The following is a 19,775-nucleotide window of genomic DNA, read 5'->3' as shown; positions in this document are numbered from 1 at the left end:
TTTGAGAGGCCGTGTAAGCCTATGTGCAACTGACACTGCAAGAACACTGACACCACTGCTGGTTTGTGATTCTGCCAAAGTCCTCAAATACTCGTGGTTTGGAACCTCCTGTCCCAATCACATCAGATGATAAGGCTTGTGGCATCCATGGTGCCAGTTCTAAGAGTGGTCCTATTTATTCAGCTAAACTTGCACCCACTATAGAAAAAGCTACTGAAGGGGGTAGGACAGGTTTGTATTATCCACATCTTATGTACCTTAAGATATGGGAGTCTTGATGCCTCTCATCTGTATTAAAGCCAAATAATGTTGATCCTAGATATGTCAGTCTCCTAGATCGGGGAATGATCTGAGTAGACAGCTTGCTTCCCTCAGGAACTCCGGCCAGTTGATTTAGGGTGTTTCTAGTCTCACTGGTAGGATGATTCCTCTCCAGTTGGGCAACACCATTGTAGTTGCCTATTTCAACCATTAGAGTGACTCCTGCACTGTGTCAGCTGGGACAGAGAATATCTAGCTTTGTACAGAAGCCACAGTGTCTGCAGTATGCATCCCAGTAGTGGGGAATTGGTAAGTAGATTGTTACTATACCTGATGCAATGGGTTACGCCTTTTCTTATTTGTAAATGCCCAGTACCCTTTTCTCTTTTCATGTGGTGACACCTGGGGAATATAGGATCCGGTGACACAGTACCTGGGGTAGCGACTATGCTCACTCTAGAACGATGTATATCCCAGCTATCCAGACGCCCCATGGAAGTATATATATCGGGCGACCGTATACTCTGCATAATCCGGTGTACGACCGTGCGATATATCCTTCCATTCCACATTCAACTGCATGCCGCCTTCAGTGGGTTGGCCCATCTGACAAGCAGCACATTAAATGGGACGACCCCACTGATGGCGCATGCGAGCGTGCAATTGTGGGTACACACTAGACAATATGGACAATATATTGTTCTGATCCACGTCAGAACGCTATATTACTTAATGTGTATCTCATCCATTACCAGATTTTCGTTCCAACCAGCCAGATTGGAAGATAAATCTTTAGGTGTATGGGCACCTTTACTCTGTATCCCTTGTCTGGCTTGAGAAAATTATGTTCATTATTTATATTCTGAAATTGGAAATTGTTACTTTTAACGCACACCTCTTGCATCCCAGCAGCAATGGCAGCGATTCTCTGCCACACACGGCTCCCCCTGCAGGCTGTTAGAAGATGATGTAACTCTTTAGAAAACAAAACATAAAACAGTATCTTAAATACCTATTAAATGCCAATACCAGAGGGCCATAAACTGCGGGAGCTTTACACAGTCTGTTTTAAATACAGAAAATATTTAATGAATGTATTATTATTATTTATACAAAATGTCCCTAAACTAAGATGTACTTTTTACTGTTTGATTTAAAACCCCCCCACATAATTATGCCAATATAAAAAAACAACATAATTATGCCAATATCATGCTCATTATCTTATTTATTACTTATGCAGTAATGATTGGTCACTGAAATGCTCCTTAAGCCACCTCAATTGAATACTATGGTTTCACCGGGGGGGCCATTCTAGCTTCCATGTGAAGTTAGATGGAACTTGGGGCATGGTAAAGTTCCAGTTGATGTCTAACAAAGGTGTGAGAAAGCCAAAACCCCAGCGAGGTGCAGACCCATGGCAGGCTGCGGGAAGAGGTCCTGGTGCGGACCCTGTAGACGTGTGTACTGTAACTGCCAGGTACCTTGTTTCTACATGGTCATCCCTTTTGTTTTCTGTTCCTGGAATCTGATGGAGCCGCTCTGTTGGTTTCTCTCTATTGCTGTTTATAGTGCTTCTAGAGGCATTTGGGGCATGAACCCTACTAGGTGCGCTGCCACTTGGTGCCTCTGTGGTTCTAGCTCTGGAAGGGGTAGAGTATATTCCAGATTTCTTGTTCCCTCTGATTCCTGTTTTTGTGTTTCTGGAGTGTGGCTGTGAAGACTTCTTGTTACCCGTCGCTTTGTGATGCTGCACACGTTTGTTAGAATACAGACGGGATTGTTGTCGTGGGGCACTAGATGACCTTCGGGTCCTCCTAGATGGTGGTTGGCTGTCCTGGGCAAAGGTCACCTTTCTTTTAGAGGGCGAAGCACAACGTCTGGATTTTAGAGACGAGGTTGATAGGCCGGTGGCATGTTTGCAGTGTGTAGCTTGACCTCTAGTGTGGGATGGTTGTGACTGTCTGTCGTTGAGGTTTGGAGAGGCTGTTTGTCTCTGGCTACTGCTCACAATGAACTCTGCTGTGGACATCGTAACCCCACTTTTTTTTGGCTGCTGTCCAGGAATGAGGTGACTGCATTCAGGTACCGCCATCGTCATGCCAGGCCTCTAGTACAGTTTATATGTTCCTACTGTTAGGTCCATAAGTATCTTCACCCTGCATGCCTGCCCAGGGCCTCCAGCTCTGCCCGTGCTCTGAAGTAGTGCTGACATCACAAAGCAGTTATGCCTAGGTCACAATGGGACTGCTGGGATCAGGTTTCTCAGCTAATGCCTAAGTTGAGTGGAAACAACGAGCACAGCTTGTGCAATAGCTAAAGGGAAGTGCAGTATATGACTGTGCGAGGATAACAGAAACTGCTGCAGCAGTATAGGTTGTATGCGAGGCCTTAGGGCTGGTTGTGACTTGGAGGTACAGTAATCAGGTGGCTACATGGGGAGATTCTAGTAGTGGCTTGCAAATGAAACCTGCAGCATAGAATTTCTGTTTCCTACTTCGTGTAACTTAACACACAGTGACAGACTCCCTCTGATAACAAGGACACACAGAATAGAAGAGCTGGAACGTAGAGGAAGACACTGCAGGAGGGGCCAGAATCTGGACTCTGTGAAATGTGTTTGGTGGGAGGGACAAGTGTTGTATGTGACACCTGATCAGGGGGAGGGAGGGGTCTGACAGACACACCTGGGCCAGGAAGGAGGGAGATCAATGGATTAGCAGAAAGCAGCAGAGATAAATATAAACAGTCACATCCTGGGATTTCTAGACAGCTGTAAATCACGTTGTTGACACAGTCCAGATTAAATATTCTGCAAGGGATCCAGACAGGTTAATTCCACCAAATACCAGTGGTTTGCCTCCCATGTCATGCTTTGCATACGATTTACCTGTGTCCTCTGGTTATAAACCTCGGTCAGTCTCTGCTTGCACCTCTCGCTGTCTGTGTCTGACACCTGTCTATCCCTTGTGATATCTGATTGTGGTGTCCCCCTTTCCACTTGTCATGCTTTGCATACGATTTACCTGTGTCCTCTGGTTATAAACCTCGGTCAGTCTCTGCTTGCGCCTCTCGCTGTCTGTGTCTGACACCTGTCTATCCCTTGTGATATCTGATTGTGGTGTCCCCTTTTCCACTTTACTCTCTGCATTAGTCTTTTATACTATCTGTTAATCTCAGTCCTCTTGTATCGGTCTTCTGTCCTATATACCTTTCGCAGGTCTGTCATTATCTTGCCACTGTGCCTCACAGTATCTGTCTCACTGTATTTCTGCCACTGTGCCTCGCAGTCTCTGTCTTACTGTATTTGTGTCACTGTACCTCGCAGTCTCTGTCTAATTGTATTTTTGTGTCACTGTGCCTCAGTCTCTGTCTCATTGTATTTCTGTGTCACTGTGCCTCGCAGTCTCTGTCTCGTATTTCTGGCACTGTGCCTCGCAGTCTCTGTCTTACTGTATTTGTGTCACTGTACCTCGCAGTCTCTGTCTCATTGTATTTCTGTGTCACTGTGCCTCGCAGTCTCTGTCTCGTATTTCTGGCACTGTGCCTCGCAGTCTCTGCCTTACTGTATTTGTGTCACTGTACCTCGCAGTCTCTGTCTCATTGTATTTCTGTGTCACTGTGCCTCGCAGTCTCTGTCTCGTATTTTTGGCACTGTGCCTCGCAGTCTCTGTCTAATTGTATTTTTGTGTCACTGTGCCTCACAGTCTCTGTCTAATTGTATTTTTGTGTCACTGTCTGTCTTACTGTATTTGGGTAACTTTACCTCAGTCTTTCTCATTATATTTGTGTACCCTGTGCCTCGCAGTCTGTGATCTAAGTCATGGAGAGTCCTGGAGTTCTGCTCATCACATCCAATATTGGCTCTATGTCTGATGAGGTGAGTATGAACCAGCACCTACATCTTTCTGCTTGTTATCAATCACAACCAGTTATTTCCATCTAAACACACTTCTCCTGCTTCTCCTACTGCTTATGGGCAGTCATTCTGTATGTAACCTGTACCACCATTTCACCATTCTGCCTCTCCCCACTGCACCATTTGCATACTGCGGCTGCCTTGGAAATAGTCAAATGTAATGTTGATGCTAATTTGCTGTTTTTAACCACAAAACATAAACCCTATATATGACTCTCATGTGTTCCATGGCTGACAAATATCTGCATTGTGCTGCTTATTTAAAAAACACAAATTTATTCCGCTCATATATGATGTTGTTGTTGTTGTTGTTGTTGTTGTTGTTGTTGTTGTTATTACCTTCAGTTTAAAGTCCAGGCCTTAGAAGAAAGATTCTTTTGTTTAAAAAACTACTATAAATTTCTAATTGATCATTCAAGTATTTTCATCAGTAACCCACTTTGTATATATTTTATCCTTTGTTTTATTAAGGACGTGTACATCATATTATGGGGCATATCTATTATAATATGCATCCAGCCTGTGAAAACTAAGAATCCATACCAAGGCAATACTTACTGCTGATTAAAATGATATGCGGCAAGCCTAAATTCTCTGTGTGACTGTGGCTGTATCTGCATAAGAAATGCTACATTACAGTGACTTCCTAGAAAACATTGTAACGTAGCATTTTGTTTGCAGATACAGCCGCAGAATCTGCTTGTGCATTTTGTTGACATAGCAATGCGAATAAGATGCATATATGACAATAAAAGACATCTGACGCCAACTGAGTTGCACGGGTTCTGTCAGCTCACTCATGCCTTTGTGCTTTTATCACAGATAGTATTTCCACTGCAATCTGGGCGCGATGTCAACCCCCAAGATTGCATTGCAGGATGCAGTCTTACCAGTGGCATGTATTAAGTGGCACTTTCGAAGCCTGTCCCCATGTTCTCAGTGTGGAAGCGGGACTACTGCACATGTGCAGCCCCGCTGACATTTCTGGGTAGGGTTCTCTGCCTGCTACGTTTGCGATGTGTAGCCCAGAATCTAGAGCAGGCTAGCACCATCTTCAGATGGGCCGCCGATGCTTTGTATTCCGGAGATTGGTAAGTCTGGCAGCATCGCATTCCCTATAGAAACCTATGGCTGATGCGGCTGCAGGCGGGAATGGAGGGATTGCAGCAGGTATCAGGGATCAATCAGGTATTAGGTGATAATAATAAAAATATGCTTCTAACCCGTTAAAACAGTTATTTTTGGGAACAAGCAGCAAATATTTTTTGATAAATGGGCCCCATAGAGTGAAAGCTTGTGAGCATGGCCCTCTGACCTCTCTGTCTGTTATCAGTGGCTCTGAGATGGAGGTGGAACGGGTACTTTTTACCTGGGCATGTTGGGGGCGGCTGGGACCCACTGCGTCCCCATCCGCCCGTTCAGTGCATTGTAAGAGAAGACTGACTGCTGCAGAGGCAGTCAGTCCTCTCGCTCTGTGTGATGTGCTACGAGGGGGGGAGCAATCGTAGCCATACCCACGTCGCCCATCGTTGCTCTCACCGGCGCCCCCTGTGTGGACCATGCAGCCACTTCACGGACACACATATTATACACTTTTAACTGTTTTCAAAGGAGGGGGTGTGGCCACACCTCCCGCATTGACCACGCCCTCTTCTCATTACAGGATCCCAACAGAGCTGTCGGCGCCCCTGTCTGTTATTACCCAGTCTCATTTCATTACTGGTTTTTGTTCCCAATAATTATTTAGTCACCAAGCTGATTGGAGGAGAGGGAGGTATCCTGCTGTCAGTACAAATCCTAGATGGAGTCAGCAGTACCCTGGGTTTGTGATTCAGCTGCTCTGGCTAGTGTTTCAGTAATATGGTTCTGTTCTGTGGCCGCTTATTACTCAGATACTGAATCTTACTTATCGCTGCTGTCATAAAAGTTCTGTTGCAGCCAGATGAGGGTGTTGCCCACTGTGTTGGATAAGAGTTGGTTGTGATGGCCCCTGACAGCTAAGCCTTCGACTGTGAGTGTTGCATTGGTTGCCACTAATGCTGTGCTGTCTGAGTGACACTGTGGCCACCAAGCTCAGAGTTTTGATGCATCATTGCCCCAGTGAGAACTCCGCTTGTGGTCACTGTGTGAGCTTACTATCCCATCTCAGTGTAGAAGGGTCCATTGTGTTCATGGAACAAGGACATTAACAATACAATACATTGTTTTGTTTCTTTTTACGACTGAGTGGAGCTCTGATGATGAGAAGCTTATCCAAGACCAAGTATAAAGTGTGTGTCATGGCATAGTGAGAGAAACTTCTGTCTGCCGGGTACGAAACCCTCCCAGCGTTATAGAGAATGTGGTGACCAAGCAGTGAGACTGGACTAGATGCTTTGCATGTTTCAAATGCAAATTTAGCACTCGGGGAATGTTCTAAGCTCCATTAGACTCTCCCGACCTTGCAAAGCTTCAGACGGGCACTGAAAACCCATCTATTTATAAAAGCATACCCCTCCAATGCATAACCTAGTCCTTAGGCTGCTCCTCCATCCCCCTGCCCCATGCCTTGAACATCTCTGCTTTGCTTGCATACCGCCATCAGGCTTCCTCCTGCTTGCTTGCACCTCATGTCCTCTGTCTGTCGCCCCTCCCCACTAGATTGTTAGCTCTTCAGAGCAGGGCCCTCTTTCCTCTTGTTGTCTAAGCCCTCTTCTCGACACATTTCACTCAGCGACCACCTTTACCTGCTTTTTCTCCTACTGGTAAAGGCTCCCCCTCTATCAATGGCTGCCAGCCCCCAAGTAGTACAATGATTACTCCCTCGCTGCTTACATCTAAGCTGTATTATGTATGAGAATTGTGGTGCTCTTTGTTACCTGCACTCCATTTTTGTTATTTATTTACTGTTATGCTAAGTTTTGTCTCCCTGTACTGTCCTTTGTACGGCGCTGCGAAACACTTGTGGCGCCCTATAAATAAAATTTAATAATTATAATAATAATAATAATAATAAGCTGGGATCAAATACTGATTTGAAATCTCCACTGTTCACTATCTACCCCATGGAGACTTCAGAGAGCTTAATAAGAAATATCTGCCAGAAAAGCCACCTGTTCTGTGTTATGGACGTATACTGATTCTATCATGGTCAGTGTCCAGTGCACCGTGCCCACAAGTAGAATACATCCTACATGGTGGTCTGTGTAAGAGGTATCTCCATGGATTGGCACTCTTGTAGCTGCATAGAACATCTGGGGCCATGCCTATACTACTAGACTTGGATGCATTTGTATAATGTGGGTTTCCTGGAGCAGCACTACATGAGCTTTTAGTGTTTCCAGTATTGTATCGCCATTGTTTCCAGCTGGTGTATGGTTAAGCCCATTTACATTTAAAGCCAGCACGGTGGTCGTAATCGAGGGTATCTATCTTTATTGCTAAGGATTTGAACGGTGCCCGTCTCAGGAATTGTTGGGGCGCAGGTTTGCAGGGAAAGGGTTTGGGGAGTGGGGAATGAGCAGCGCCTGGATTACCAGGTTGCTTAGTAACGTTTGAGGGACATCCTGTGCAGGTGGGATTTCTCGGGCTGTGCAGTTTAGTTTTAGAGTAGTAGTAGAGATGTGGTTAATCTGGGATGTGTAAATAAAAAATAAAAAAACTTATTATAAAACTAACAACGAGACAAAAACCACATCCACCTAGATTTCTCTAACGTCCTAGTGGATGCTGGGAACTCCGTCAGGACCATGGGGATTAGCGGCTCCGCAGGAGACAGGGCACAAAAATAAAGCTTTAGGATCAGGTGGTGTGCACTGGCTCCTCCCCCTATGACCCTCCTCCAAGCCTCAGTTAGGTTTTTGTGCCCGTCCGAGCAGGGTGCAATCTAGGTGGCTCTCCTAAAGAGTTGCTTAGAAAAAGTTTTTTAGGTTTTTTATTTTCAGTGAGTCCTGCTGGCAACAGGCTCACTGCATCGAGGGACTTAGGGGAGAGAAGTGAACTCACCTGCGTGCAGGATGGATTGGCTTCTTAGGCTACTGGACACCATTAGCTCCAGAGGGAGTCGGAACACAGGTCTCACCCTGGGGTTCGTCCCGGAGCCGCGCCGCCGACCCCCCTTGCAGATGCCGAAGATGGAAGAGGTCCAGAATGCAGGCGGCAGAAGACTTTTCAGTCTTCCTGAGGTAGCGCACAGCACTGCAGCTGTGCGCCATTGTTGTCAGCACACTTCACACAGCGGTCACGGAGGGTGCAGGGCGTTGGGGGGGCGCCCTGGGCAGCAATGTATTATACCTTTTTATGGCTAAAAATACATCACATATAGCCCTTTGAGGCTATATGGATGTATTTAACCCCTGCCAGATCTCACAGATTCCGGAGAAGAGCCCGCCGAAATAGGGGGCGGGGCTTATTCTCCTCAGCACACAGCGCCATTTTCCTGCTCAGCTCCGCTGTGAGGAAGGCTCCCAGGACTCTCCCCTGCACTGCACTACAGAAACAGGGTCAAAAAGAGAGGGGGGGCACTTTTTTTGGCGATATTAATATATTAAGCTGCTATAAGGATACAACACTTATATAGGGTTGTTCCCATATATATTATAGCGCTTGGGTGTGTGCTGGCAAACTCTCCCTCTGTCTCCCCAAAGGGCTAGTGGGGTCCTGTCTTCAATAGAGCATTCCCGGTGTGTCTGCTGTGTGTCGGTACGTGTGTGTCGACATGTATGAGGACGATGTTGGTGTGGAGGCGGAGCAATTGCCGGTAATGGTGATGTCACCCCCTAGGGAGTCGACACCGGAATGGATGGCTTTGTTTATGGAATTACGTGATAATGTCAGCACATTACAAAAATCAGTTGACGACATGAGACGGCCGTCAAACCAGTTGGTGCCTGCCCAGGCGTCTCAGACACCGTCAGGGGCTGTAAAACGCCCTTTACCTCAGTCGGTCGATACAGACCCAGACACGGACACTGAATCTAGTGTCGACGGTGAAGAAACAAACGTATTTTCCAGTAGGGCCACACGTTATATGATCACGGCAATGAAGGAGACTTTGCATATCTCTGATACTACAAGTACCACAAAAAGGGGTATTATGTGGGGGGTGAAAAAACTACCTGTAGTTTTTCCTGAATCAGAGGAATTGAATGATGTATGTGATGAAGCGTGGGTTAACCCAGATAGAAAAGGGCTAATTTCTAAAAAGTTATTGGCATTATACCCTTTCCCGCCAGAGGTTAGGGCGCGCTGGGAAACACCCCCTAAGGTGGATAAGGCGCTCACACGCTTATCAAAACAAGTGGCGTTACCGTCTCCTGATACGGCCGCCCTCAAGGATCCAGCTGATAGGAGGCTGGAAACTACTCTAAAAAGTATATACACACATACTGGTGTTATACTGCGACCAGCCATCGCTTCAGCCTGGATGTGCAGTGCTGGAGTGGTCTGGTCGGATTCCCTGACTGAAAATATTGATACCCTGGATAGGGACAGTATTTTACAGACTTTAGAGCAATTAAAGGATGCTTTTCTTTATATGCGAGATGCTCAGAGGGATATTTGCACTCTGGCATCGAGAGTAAGTGCGATGTCCATATCTGTCAGAAGAAGTTTATGGACACGACAGTGGTCAGGTGATGCGGATTCCAAACGGCATATGGAAGTATTGCCGTATAAAGGGGAGGAATTATTTGGCGTCGGTCTATCGGATTTGGTGGCCACGGCAACTGCCGGGAAATCCACCTTTTTACCTCAGACCCCCTCCCAACAGAAAAAGACACCGTCTTTTCAGCCGCAGTCCTTTCGGTCCTATAAGAACAAGCGGGCAAAAGGACAGTCATATCTGCCCCGAGGCAGAGGAAAGGGTAAGAGAGGGCAGCAAGCAGCTCCTTCCCAGGAACAGAAGCCCTCTGCGGGTTCTGCAAAGCCCTCAGCATGACGCTGGGGCTTTACAAGCGGACTCAGGAGCGGTGGGGGGTCGACTCAAGAATTTCAGCGCGCAGTGGGCTTGCTCACAGGTGGACCCCTGGATCCTGCAGGTAGTATCTCAGGGTTACAGGTTGGAATTCGAGAAGTCTCCCCCTCGCCGGTTCCTAAAGTCTGCTTTGCCAACGTCTCCCTCAGACAGGGCGACGGTATTGGAAGCCATTCACAAGCTGTTTTCTCAGCAGGTGATAGTCAAGGTACCCCTCCTACAACAGGGAAAGGGGTATTACTCCACGCTATTTGTGGTACCGAAGCCGGACGGCTCGGTAAGACCTATTCTAAATCTGAAATCTTTGAACCTGTACATACAAAAATTCAAGTTCAAGATGGAATCACTCAGAGCAGTGATAGCGAATCTGGAAGAAGGGGACTTTATGGTGTCCCTGGACATAAAAGATGCTTACCTGCATGTCCCAATTTGCCCTTCACATCAAGGGTACCTCAGGTTCGTGGTGCAAAACTGTCATTATCAGTTTCAGACGCTGCCGTTTGGATTGTCCACGGCACCTCGGGTCTTTACCAAGGTAATGGCCGAAATGATGATTCTTCTGCGAAGAAGGGGCGTATTAATTATCCCTTACTTGGACGATCTCCTGATAAGGGCAAGGTCCAGAGAACAGCTGGAGGACGGAGTAGCACTAACCCAAGTAGTGCTGCAACAACACGGGTGGATTCTGAATTTCCCAAAATCTCAGTTGACCCCGACAACACGTCTGCTGTTCCTGGGAATGATTCTGGACACGGTTCAGAAAAAGGTGTTTCTTCCGGAGGAGAAAGCCAAGGAGTTATCCGATCTTGTCAGGAACCTCCTAAAACCAGGAAAAGTGTCTGTGCATCAATGCACAAGAGTCCTGGGAAAGATGGTGGCTTCTTACGAAGCAATCCCATTCGGCAGATTCCACGCACGAACTTTTCAGTGGGATCTGCTGGACAAATGGTCCGGATCGCATCTGCAGATGCATCAGCGGATAACCTTATCGCCACGGACAAGGGTGTCTCTTCTGTGGTGGTTACAGAGTGCTCATCTGTTAGAAGGCCGCAGATTCGGCATACAGGACTGGGTCCTGGTGACCACGGATGCCAGTCTGAGAGGCTGGGGAGCGGTCACACAGGGAAGAAACTTCCAGGGAGTATGGTCAAGCCTGGAGATGTCTCTTCACATAAATATACTGGAGCTAAGAGCGATTTACAATGCTCTAAGCCTGGCAAAACCCCTGCTTCAGGGTCAGCCGGTGTTGATCCAGTCGGACAACATCACGGCAGTCGCCCACGTAAACAGACAGGGCGGCACAAGAAGCAGGAGAGCAATGGCAGAAGCTGCAAGGATTCTTCGCTGGGCGGAAGATCATGTGATAGCACTGTCAGCAGTGTTCATTCCGGGAGTGGACAACTGGGAAGCAGACTTCCTCAGCAGACACGATCTACACCCGGGAGAGTGGGGACTTCATCCAGAAGTCTTCCACATGATTGTGAACCGTTGGGAAAAACCAAAGGTGGATATGATGGCGTCTCGCCTCAACAAAAAACTGGACAGGTATTGCGCCAGGTCAAGAGACCCTCAGGCAATAGCTGTGGACGCTCTGGTAACACCGTTGGTGTTCCAGTCAGTGTATGTGTTTCCTCCTCTGCCTCTCATACCCAAAGTACTGAGAATTATACGGCAAAGGGGAGTAAGAACGATACTCGTGGCTCCGGATTGGCCAAGAAGAACTTGGTACCCGGAACTTCAGGAGATGCTCACGGAAAATCCGTGGCCTCTACCTCTAAGACGGGACCTGATTCAGCAGGGACCGTGTCTATTCCAAGACTTACCGCGGCTGCGTTTGACGGCGTGGCGGTTGAACGCCGAATTCTAAGGGAAAAAGGCATTCCGGAAGAGGTCATCCCTACACTGGTTAAAGCCAGGAAGGAGGTGACTGCACAACATTATCACCGCATTTGGAGAAAATATGTTGCGTGGTGCGAGGCCAGGAAGGCCCCCACGGAGGAATTTCAATTGGGTCGATTCCTACATTTCCTGCAAACAGGATTGTCTATGGGCCTCAAGTTGGGGTCCATTAAGGTTCAAATTTCGGCCCTGTCGATTTTCTTCCAGAAAGAATTGGCTTCAGTTCCTGAAGTCCAGACTTTTGTAAAAGGAGTACTACATATACAGCCCCCGGTTGTGCCCCCAGTGGCTCCGTGGGACCTTAATGTAGTTTTGGATTTTCTCAAATCCCATTGGTTTGAGCCACTCAAATCGGCGGATTTGAAATATCTTACATGGAAAGTAACCATGCTACTGGCCCTGGCTTCAGCCAGGAGAGTGTCAGAATTGGCGGCTTTATCGTATAAAAGCCCATATCTGATTTTCCATTCGGACAGGGCAGAACTGCGGACGCGTCCTCATTTTCTGCCTAAGGTGGTGTCAGCGTTTCACCTGAACCAGCCTATTGTGGTGCCTGCGGCTACTAGCGATTTGGAGGATTCCAAGTTGCTGGACGTTGTCAGGGCATTGAAAATATATATTTCAAGGACGGCTGGAGTCAGAAAATCTGACTCGCTGTTTATACTGTATGCACCCAACAAGCTGGGTGCTCCTGCTTCTAAGCAGACGATTGCTCGTTGGATTTGTAGCACAATTCAGCTTGCACATTCTGTGGCAGGCCTGCCACAGCCTAAATCTGTCAAGGCCCATTCCACAAGGAAGGTGGGCTCATCCTGGGCGGCTGCCCGAGGGGTCTCGGCATTACAACTCTGCCGAGCAGCTACGTGGTCGGGGGAGAACACGTTTGTAAAATTCTACAAATTTGATACCCTGGCTAAAGAGGACCTGGAATTCTCTCATTCGGTGCTGCAGAGTCATCCGCACTCTCCCGCCCGTTTGGGAGCTTTGGTATAATCCCCATGGTCCTGACGGAGTCCCCAGCATCCACTAGGACGTTAGAGAAAATAAGATTTTACTTACCGATAAATCTATTTCTCGTAGTCCGTAGTGGATGCTGGGCGCCCATCCCAAGTGCGGATTGTCTGCAATACTTGTACATAGTTATTGGTACAAAAAAATCGTGTTGACTTGTTTCTTGTTGTGAGCCGTCTGTTCAGAGGCTCCTACGTTGTCATACTGTTAACTGGGTTCAGATCACAAGTTGTACGGTGTGATTGGTGTGGCTGGTATGAGTCTTACCCGGGATTCAAAATCCTTCCTTATTGTGTACGCTCGTCCGGGCACAGTATCCTAACTGAGGCTTGGAGGAGGGTCATAGGGGAAGGAGCCAGTGCACACCACCTGATCCTAAAGCTTTATTTTTGTGCCCTGTCTCCTGTGGAGCCGCTAATCCCCATGGTCCTGACGGAGTCCCCAGCATCCACTACGGACTACGAGAAATAGATTTATCGGTAAGTAAAATCTTATTTTCATCTCCCCTTTTACTACTGCTGAATAATTACATCCTGAAATGGTATCTCTTATAGGGGCAAACGCAGGATTTCTGATGGTGGGATTTCCAAATGTCTGATTGAGCGATTGTCACCAACCCATGAAAGATGAGTAATTAGCATGTAGCAAGCTATCGTCTCCTCCAAACAAAGTGCAGTTTATGTAATACAGCACTTTAGGCGTATGCAGGCCAAGTGATCGCTGTAAACCATTTCCCAGATTCTCTCTCTCTGGTGAGATGATTGGGCGCTCAGATCCACAGACACATACATGCAGCAGACTCCATTTCACCCTGCATACTGCATGCAGTGGCCACTGGCTAGGCTCTGGGGAAGGGGAGTTTCTGGGCAACTGGACACCCCCCCCCCCCCCCCCCTTTCCTGCGTAGGCAGATTATAGATTTCAGCCTAAAACTCATATGACTCCTTACAAACCTTATTAACTTTATTCCATAAAAGTGCTAACTGACCTATTAAATGACAAGTGTCTTGATAATCTTCCCCGATCTGGTAATATACCCAATCCCAGTTAGTGTGAATATCAGTGCAAAGTCACACCCCTGTTTTTTTTTTTTTTTTAAATATGTTTATTGAAAGTTTTTCAATTATACAGAAATGAACAGAAAGATCATCAAATCCAAAAAATGCTGAACCGAATAAGTACGTAGATTCAAATACAGAGTGGAGAGGAACATTCTATTACAAAGACTTCTTGGATTTGCAAAAATAGATCATTATTGTGAGATCTTAACACGATAAAGCAGATGTAGGTTATACCAATCTTAAACCTTTCAAATTTTAGAAAAGGGTGTCAGACTCACACCTATACATTTATTGCTGTATAATCTGTAATTCCACACTGTATTAATCAATGAGAAACAAAATTCAAATAGAAATAAAGAGGACAGCAAGATAAAGTAGTAGCAGAAATCGGAGATGGGGAGACACAAGAGGAAAGGGAGGGTGGGGGGGGGGGTGGATGCATGTTAAAGACGAGTGAAGGGACCAGCCCTTATACTCATCATATGTAATTTTATTGCCAGAGAAGACCACTTATAAACTATATCAATGAGATAATCAATCATATGCATATAGTTCATATGAGGCCAAAGAACAATCAAGAGTTCTTAATATATGTTGTTTGGTTGTAGTAGGTATAGGGGTATATGCAATTGCGGTCGAATTCCCGAAATTGTCGAATTTCGGGTCATTTTCGCCCAAAAAAAAAATTCGCCTATGCAATTCAGTGCTTTCCGACCAAAAAACGGACTTTCAAAATTCGACTTTTTGAAATTCGAATTTTTGCAAATTCGACTTTTCTGCAATGATACAAGTGCTGCAATTCGACCAAAGCATATTCAATTCAAGTTTGGAAATTCGACAGCAGTGCTTTTAGACAGCAAATTCGTCATTTTCAATCCGCCACACTTTGGAGGGTGAAAACAATAAAAAAAAATTTAAACATGTTTTTTTTGGTGTTTTTTTTTTTAGGAATAGCATATCTATTTATATTAGAAGGGATTAGGCACTTTTTTTTTTTTTTTTTTTTGGAGGCACAAATATAATTTAGATATTTTTTAAAATATTATTTTTTTTTATTTTATTTTTTTATTGCTGGAACGGTAAAATCCTAAAAAAAAATGGCGTGGGGTCCCCCCCTCCAAAGCATAACCAGCCTCGGGCTCTTCGAGCTGGTCCTGGTTCTAAAAATGCGGGGAAAAAATTGACAGGGGATCCCCCGTATTTTTAAAACCAGCACCGGGCTCTGCGCCTGGTGCTGGTGCCAAAAATACGGGGGACAAAAAGAGTAGGGGTCCCCCGTATTTTTAACACCAGCATCGGGCTCCACTAGCTGGACAGATAATGCCACAGCCGGGGGTCACTTTTATGCCGTGCCCTGCGGCCGTGGCATTAAATATCCAACTAGTCACCCCTGGCCGGGGTACCCTGGGGGAGTGGGGACCCCTTCAATCAAGGGGTCCCCCCCCCCCCAGCCACCCAAGGGCCAGGGGTGAAGCCCGAGGCTGTCCCCCCCCATCCAATGGGCTGCGGATGGGGGGGCTGATAGCCTTTTGTGATAATGAAAAGAATATTGTTTTTTCCAGCAGTACTACAAGTCCCAGCAAGCCTCCCCCGCAAGCTGGTACTTGGAGAACCACAAGTACCAGCATGCGGGAGAAAAACGGGCCCGCTGGTACCTGTAGTACTACTGGAAAAAAATACCCAAATAAAAACAGTACACACACACCGTGACAAGTAAAACTTTATTACACACTGCCGACACACACATACTTACCTATGTTCACACGCCGACATCGGTCCTCTTCTCCATGTAGAATCCACGGATACCTGAAAAGAAAAGATCAATATACTCACCTCAACCAGGGTCCAGAGATAAATCCACGTACTTGGCAAAAAAAGAAAACGAACACACGGACCACCGGACTGAAAGGGGTCCCATGCTGACACATGAGACCCCTTACCCCGAATGAGACCTGTCAGTGACAGCTGTCACACAAAGGTCTCTAAAGCCAATCAGGAAGCGCAACTTCGTTGCGCTCACCTGATTGGCTGTGCGCTGTCTGTGCTGTGACAGCGCATCGCACAGCCCCGTCCATTATATTCAATGGTGGGAACTTAGCGGCTAGCGGTGAGGTCACCCGCCGGTCAGCGGCTGACCGCGGGTAACCCCCCGGCTAGCCGCTAAGTTCCCACCATTGAAACTAATGGAGCGGCTTTGCGATGCGCTGTCACAGCACAGACAGCGCACAGCCAATCAGGTGAGCGCCACGGAAGTAGCGCTTCCTGATTGGCTGAAGGGACTTCAGTGACAGGAGTCACGTGATGTCCCGGCATTCGGGAGAAAGGGGTCTGATGTGTCAGCATGGGACCCCTTTCAGTCCGGTATGGAGCGGGTATTTGCGGTTTGTTTTTTTAACAAGTACGTGGATTATACTCTGGACGTGGATGTACCTCTGGACGCTGGAAGGTGAGTATAATTTTTTCACAGGTACCCTCGGATCGTCGGAGACCGTGGCAGTCGGCGTGTCAACATAGGTAAGTATGTGTGTGTCGGTAGTGTGTAATAAAGTTTTACTATCAAGGTGTCTGTGTACTGTTTTTATTTGGGTATTTTTTTCCCAGTAGTACTACAGGTACCAGCGGGCCCGTTTTTCTCCCGCATGCTGGTACTTGTGGTTCTCCAAGTACCAGCTTGCGGGGGAGGCTTGCTGGGACTTGTAGTACTGCTGGAAAAAACAATATTCTTTTCATTATCACAAAAGGCTATCAGCCCCCCCATCCGCAGCCCATTGGATGGGGGGGGACAGCCTCGGGCTTCACCCCTGGCCCTTGGGTGGCTGGGGGGGGGGGGACCCCTTGATTGAAGGGGTCCCCACTCCCCCAGGGTACCCCGGCCAGGGGTGACTAGTTGGATATTTGATGCCACGGCCGCAGGGCACTGTATAAAAGTGACCCCCGGCTGTGGCATTATCTGTCCAGCTAGTGGAGCCCGATGCTGGTGTTAAAAATACGGGGGACTCCTACTCTCTTTGTCCCCCGTATTTTTGGCACCAGCACCAGGCGCAGAGCCCGGTGCTGGTTTTAAAAATACGGGGGATCCCTGCCCAATTTTTCCCCGCATTTTTAGAACCAGGACCAGCTCGAAGAGCCTGAGGCTGGTTATGCTTTGGAGGGGGGACCCCACGCCATTTTTTTTCCGGGTTTCTCCCGTTTTTCCCCGTTTTTTTTTAAATCGCGGCAAAATCCGCCAAATCGGCCGATTTTCTCCCCGCGGTTCTGGCGAATCCGTTTTTCATTGAATATGGTGAATTCCGGCAGCCACCTTCCGGAATTCACCTGTCGAATTAAGTCGAATTAAAAAACGGCGAAAAATTGCCGCGATTCGCCGTGAATTGCATATACCCCAAAGTGTCTAAGACAGGACTCCATTTAAGGCAGAACTTTCGAGTGCTAAAAGAGGGTGACAATAACACTGTCTTTCTATCATAGTACATCGATTGCAATAGTTTTTGTTGAATTTCCATAATGTTTGGGGCTGAACGATTAACCCATTTAATCAGTATACATTTTCTGCCGAGCGTGAGAATTACACTAATAATGGGAAAATATTTCGGAGCAATCTGCCAATTTGCTAAATTTAAAGCAAGAGAAGCCAATTGATCCGGGATTATATGTGAGGAAATTAATCTGTTAACATAAGCGATAACTTTACACCAAAAACGCCTAATTTTTCTGCAATCCCACACACAATGCATAAATGTTGCCGATGACCTTCCACATTTATGACATTCGCCGGTCTCTGAGGACACCATGTGGGCTCTTTGAGAGGGAGAGATGTAGGCCCTGTGCAGAAATCTCAGGTGAACTTCCTGAAAATACGCTGAGGACAACAATTTTAGAGATCTCTCACAAGAATGTGTGAGATCGACAATGCTTGACAAGGCAGGTATATCTACTTTCCATTTAGAGAATAAGTTATCCCATTGTATAGTGGGCAAATAAGTTAACAATATAGAGTACACATATTTCACTTTATATGGCCGTATCTGAAGGGAACGTAGGAGAGCATCTATAGCATGAGAGGCTGAGTTCAAGCCACTGAGGCCTCCCCTTTGAGGCTGCTCACCATAAGAGAGTACAAAGTGACGCACCTGGAAATACATATACATGTGTCGCGGAGATAGTCCATATTTTTGGCATAGATCCGGGAAGGAGTATAAAGATCCTCCAGGGTCAAAAACTTTATGGAAAGCATTGAGACCTTTCTCTTTCCATTGTAAGTATGTGGCATTAAGCAACGAGGGTGGGAACGTTGGATTTCCCCATAATGGGATATATTGTGAGAATCGAGGATCTCAATTGCATAATTTATTAATAGCTAACCATGCAGAAAAGGTGTCTCTGAATAATATATGGCTTTTTATTGGTGTAGGTATCCGAGTCGGATGTAGGTGTAGGAGTGCACTAGGGGCGTATGGGGAAAATATCGTTGTTTCCAATTCATAATCAATATATTGAGATGAACAATGGAACCAGTCAGCAATGTATCTAAACTGAACTACCAAAGAGTATGCCTGTATATCCGGAGCTGCAAAGCCGCCCTTTGATTTAGGAGATTTCAATTTCTGTCTGGCTATTCTTGGTCTTTTACCTTGCCAAAGGAACCTCGAAAAGAGTGCCTCAATCTTGTGAATATCGGAACGGGTTAATGATATAGGGAGCATTTGTATTAAATAAAAAAGCTTGGGGAAAATAATGCACTTAATCACTTCCATTCTGCCTAATAGAGACAGGGGTAAGTCCTTCCAGGAATCTAGTTTGAGGGCTAAATTTTCTATAACAGGGGAGTAGTTAACTTTGTAGAGATTAGATAAATCTGCGCAAACATTGATACCTAAGTATTTAAAATGGGAATGTGTCACTTTAAAAGTAGTTACATCTGGGTGGGAGAGTAGGGATGGTGATGGTTTACCTAATAGTAAGAGTTCTGATTTATTAACGTTTATTCTATATCCGGCTACTTTTCCAAAGGAATATATCAATTTTAATAAGGAAGGTAATGATTGCTCTGGCTTTGTTAAAAATAGAAGAGTATCATCAGCAAATAATGCAATTTTCAGAATCAGCGAGTCAATTGAAATTCCGTGTATATGGGGTGAACTACGTATAGCTAGCGCTAGAGGTTCAATCGAGAGATCGAAAAGAAGCGGGGATAGAGGACAGCCCTGCCTCGTCCCCCTTTGTAATACAAATGGGGAAGAAAGAAGGCCATTGCAGGAAATAGAGGAAGCAGGTGATGAGTATAAGGTACGTAAAATTTAAATAAAAGTCTCAGGAAAACCAAAATTATGTAAGGTTTTAAAAAGAAAAGGCCACAGTAAAAGGTCAAAGGCCTTTTCTGCATCGATAGATAATATGAGAGCAGGGGAAGAGGTGTCAGAGGAATTTGAGTTAGCATGCTGGATGACCGAGAGGACACGCCTGAGATTTACAACCGAGTGCCGACCAGTTATAAAACCAGTCTGGTCTTTGTGAATAAGAATTGGCATAATTGGTTTTAGCCTCTGGGCTAAAATAGAGGTAAAAATTTTGAAGTCCACATTTAATAATGATATAGGCCTGTATGAGCCCGGCAAGGAGAGATTTCGTCCTGGTTTAGGTAAAACTTTAATCACTGCGTCTGTAAATCTAT

The 19,775-nt window shown here is 46.2% G+C and overlaps 1 protein-coding gene across 4 annotated transcripts in view; it reads left to right on the top strand.

Moving 5' to 3' along the window:
- The window catches only part of LOC134936628 (inositol polyphosphate-5-phosphatase A-like), a 157,303-nt gene that overhangs the window by 22,468 nt on the left and 115,060 nt on the right, over positions 1-19,775 (top strand). Inside the window, exons 1-2 of one of the 4 annotated variants that reach the window (XM_063931760.1) lie at positions 2,937-3,092; positions 4,070-4,141. The exons of 1 other annotated variant lie outside the window; for it this stretch is intronic. In XM_063931760.1, coding sequence (XP_063787830.1) covers positions 4,085-4,141 — 57 coding nt within the window. In that variant the 5' untranslated portion in view covers positions 2,937-3,092; positions 4,070-4,084. Of the gene's footprint in view, positions 1-2,936; positions 3,177-4,069; positions 4,142-19,775 lie in introns of those variants that run through there. 2 more of the 4 variants (XM_063931762.1, XM_063931761.1) reach the window with 2 other exon arrangements.

This window comes from Pseudophryne corroboree, chromosome 6 (assembly GCF_028390025.1).
Source record: "Pseudophryne corroboree isolate aPseCor3 chromosome 6, aPseCor3.hap2, whole genome shotgun sequence".
NCBI classification, from domain to species: domain Eukaryota; kingdom Metazoa; phylum Chordata; class Amphibia; order Anura; family Myobatrachidae; genus Pseudophryne; species Pseudophryne corroboree.
This window is presented reverse-complemented; position numbering and strand designations above follow the sequence as displayed.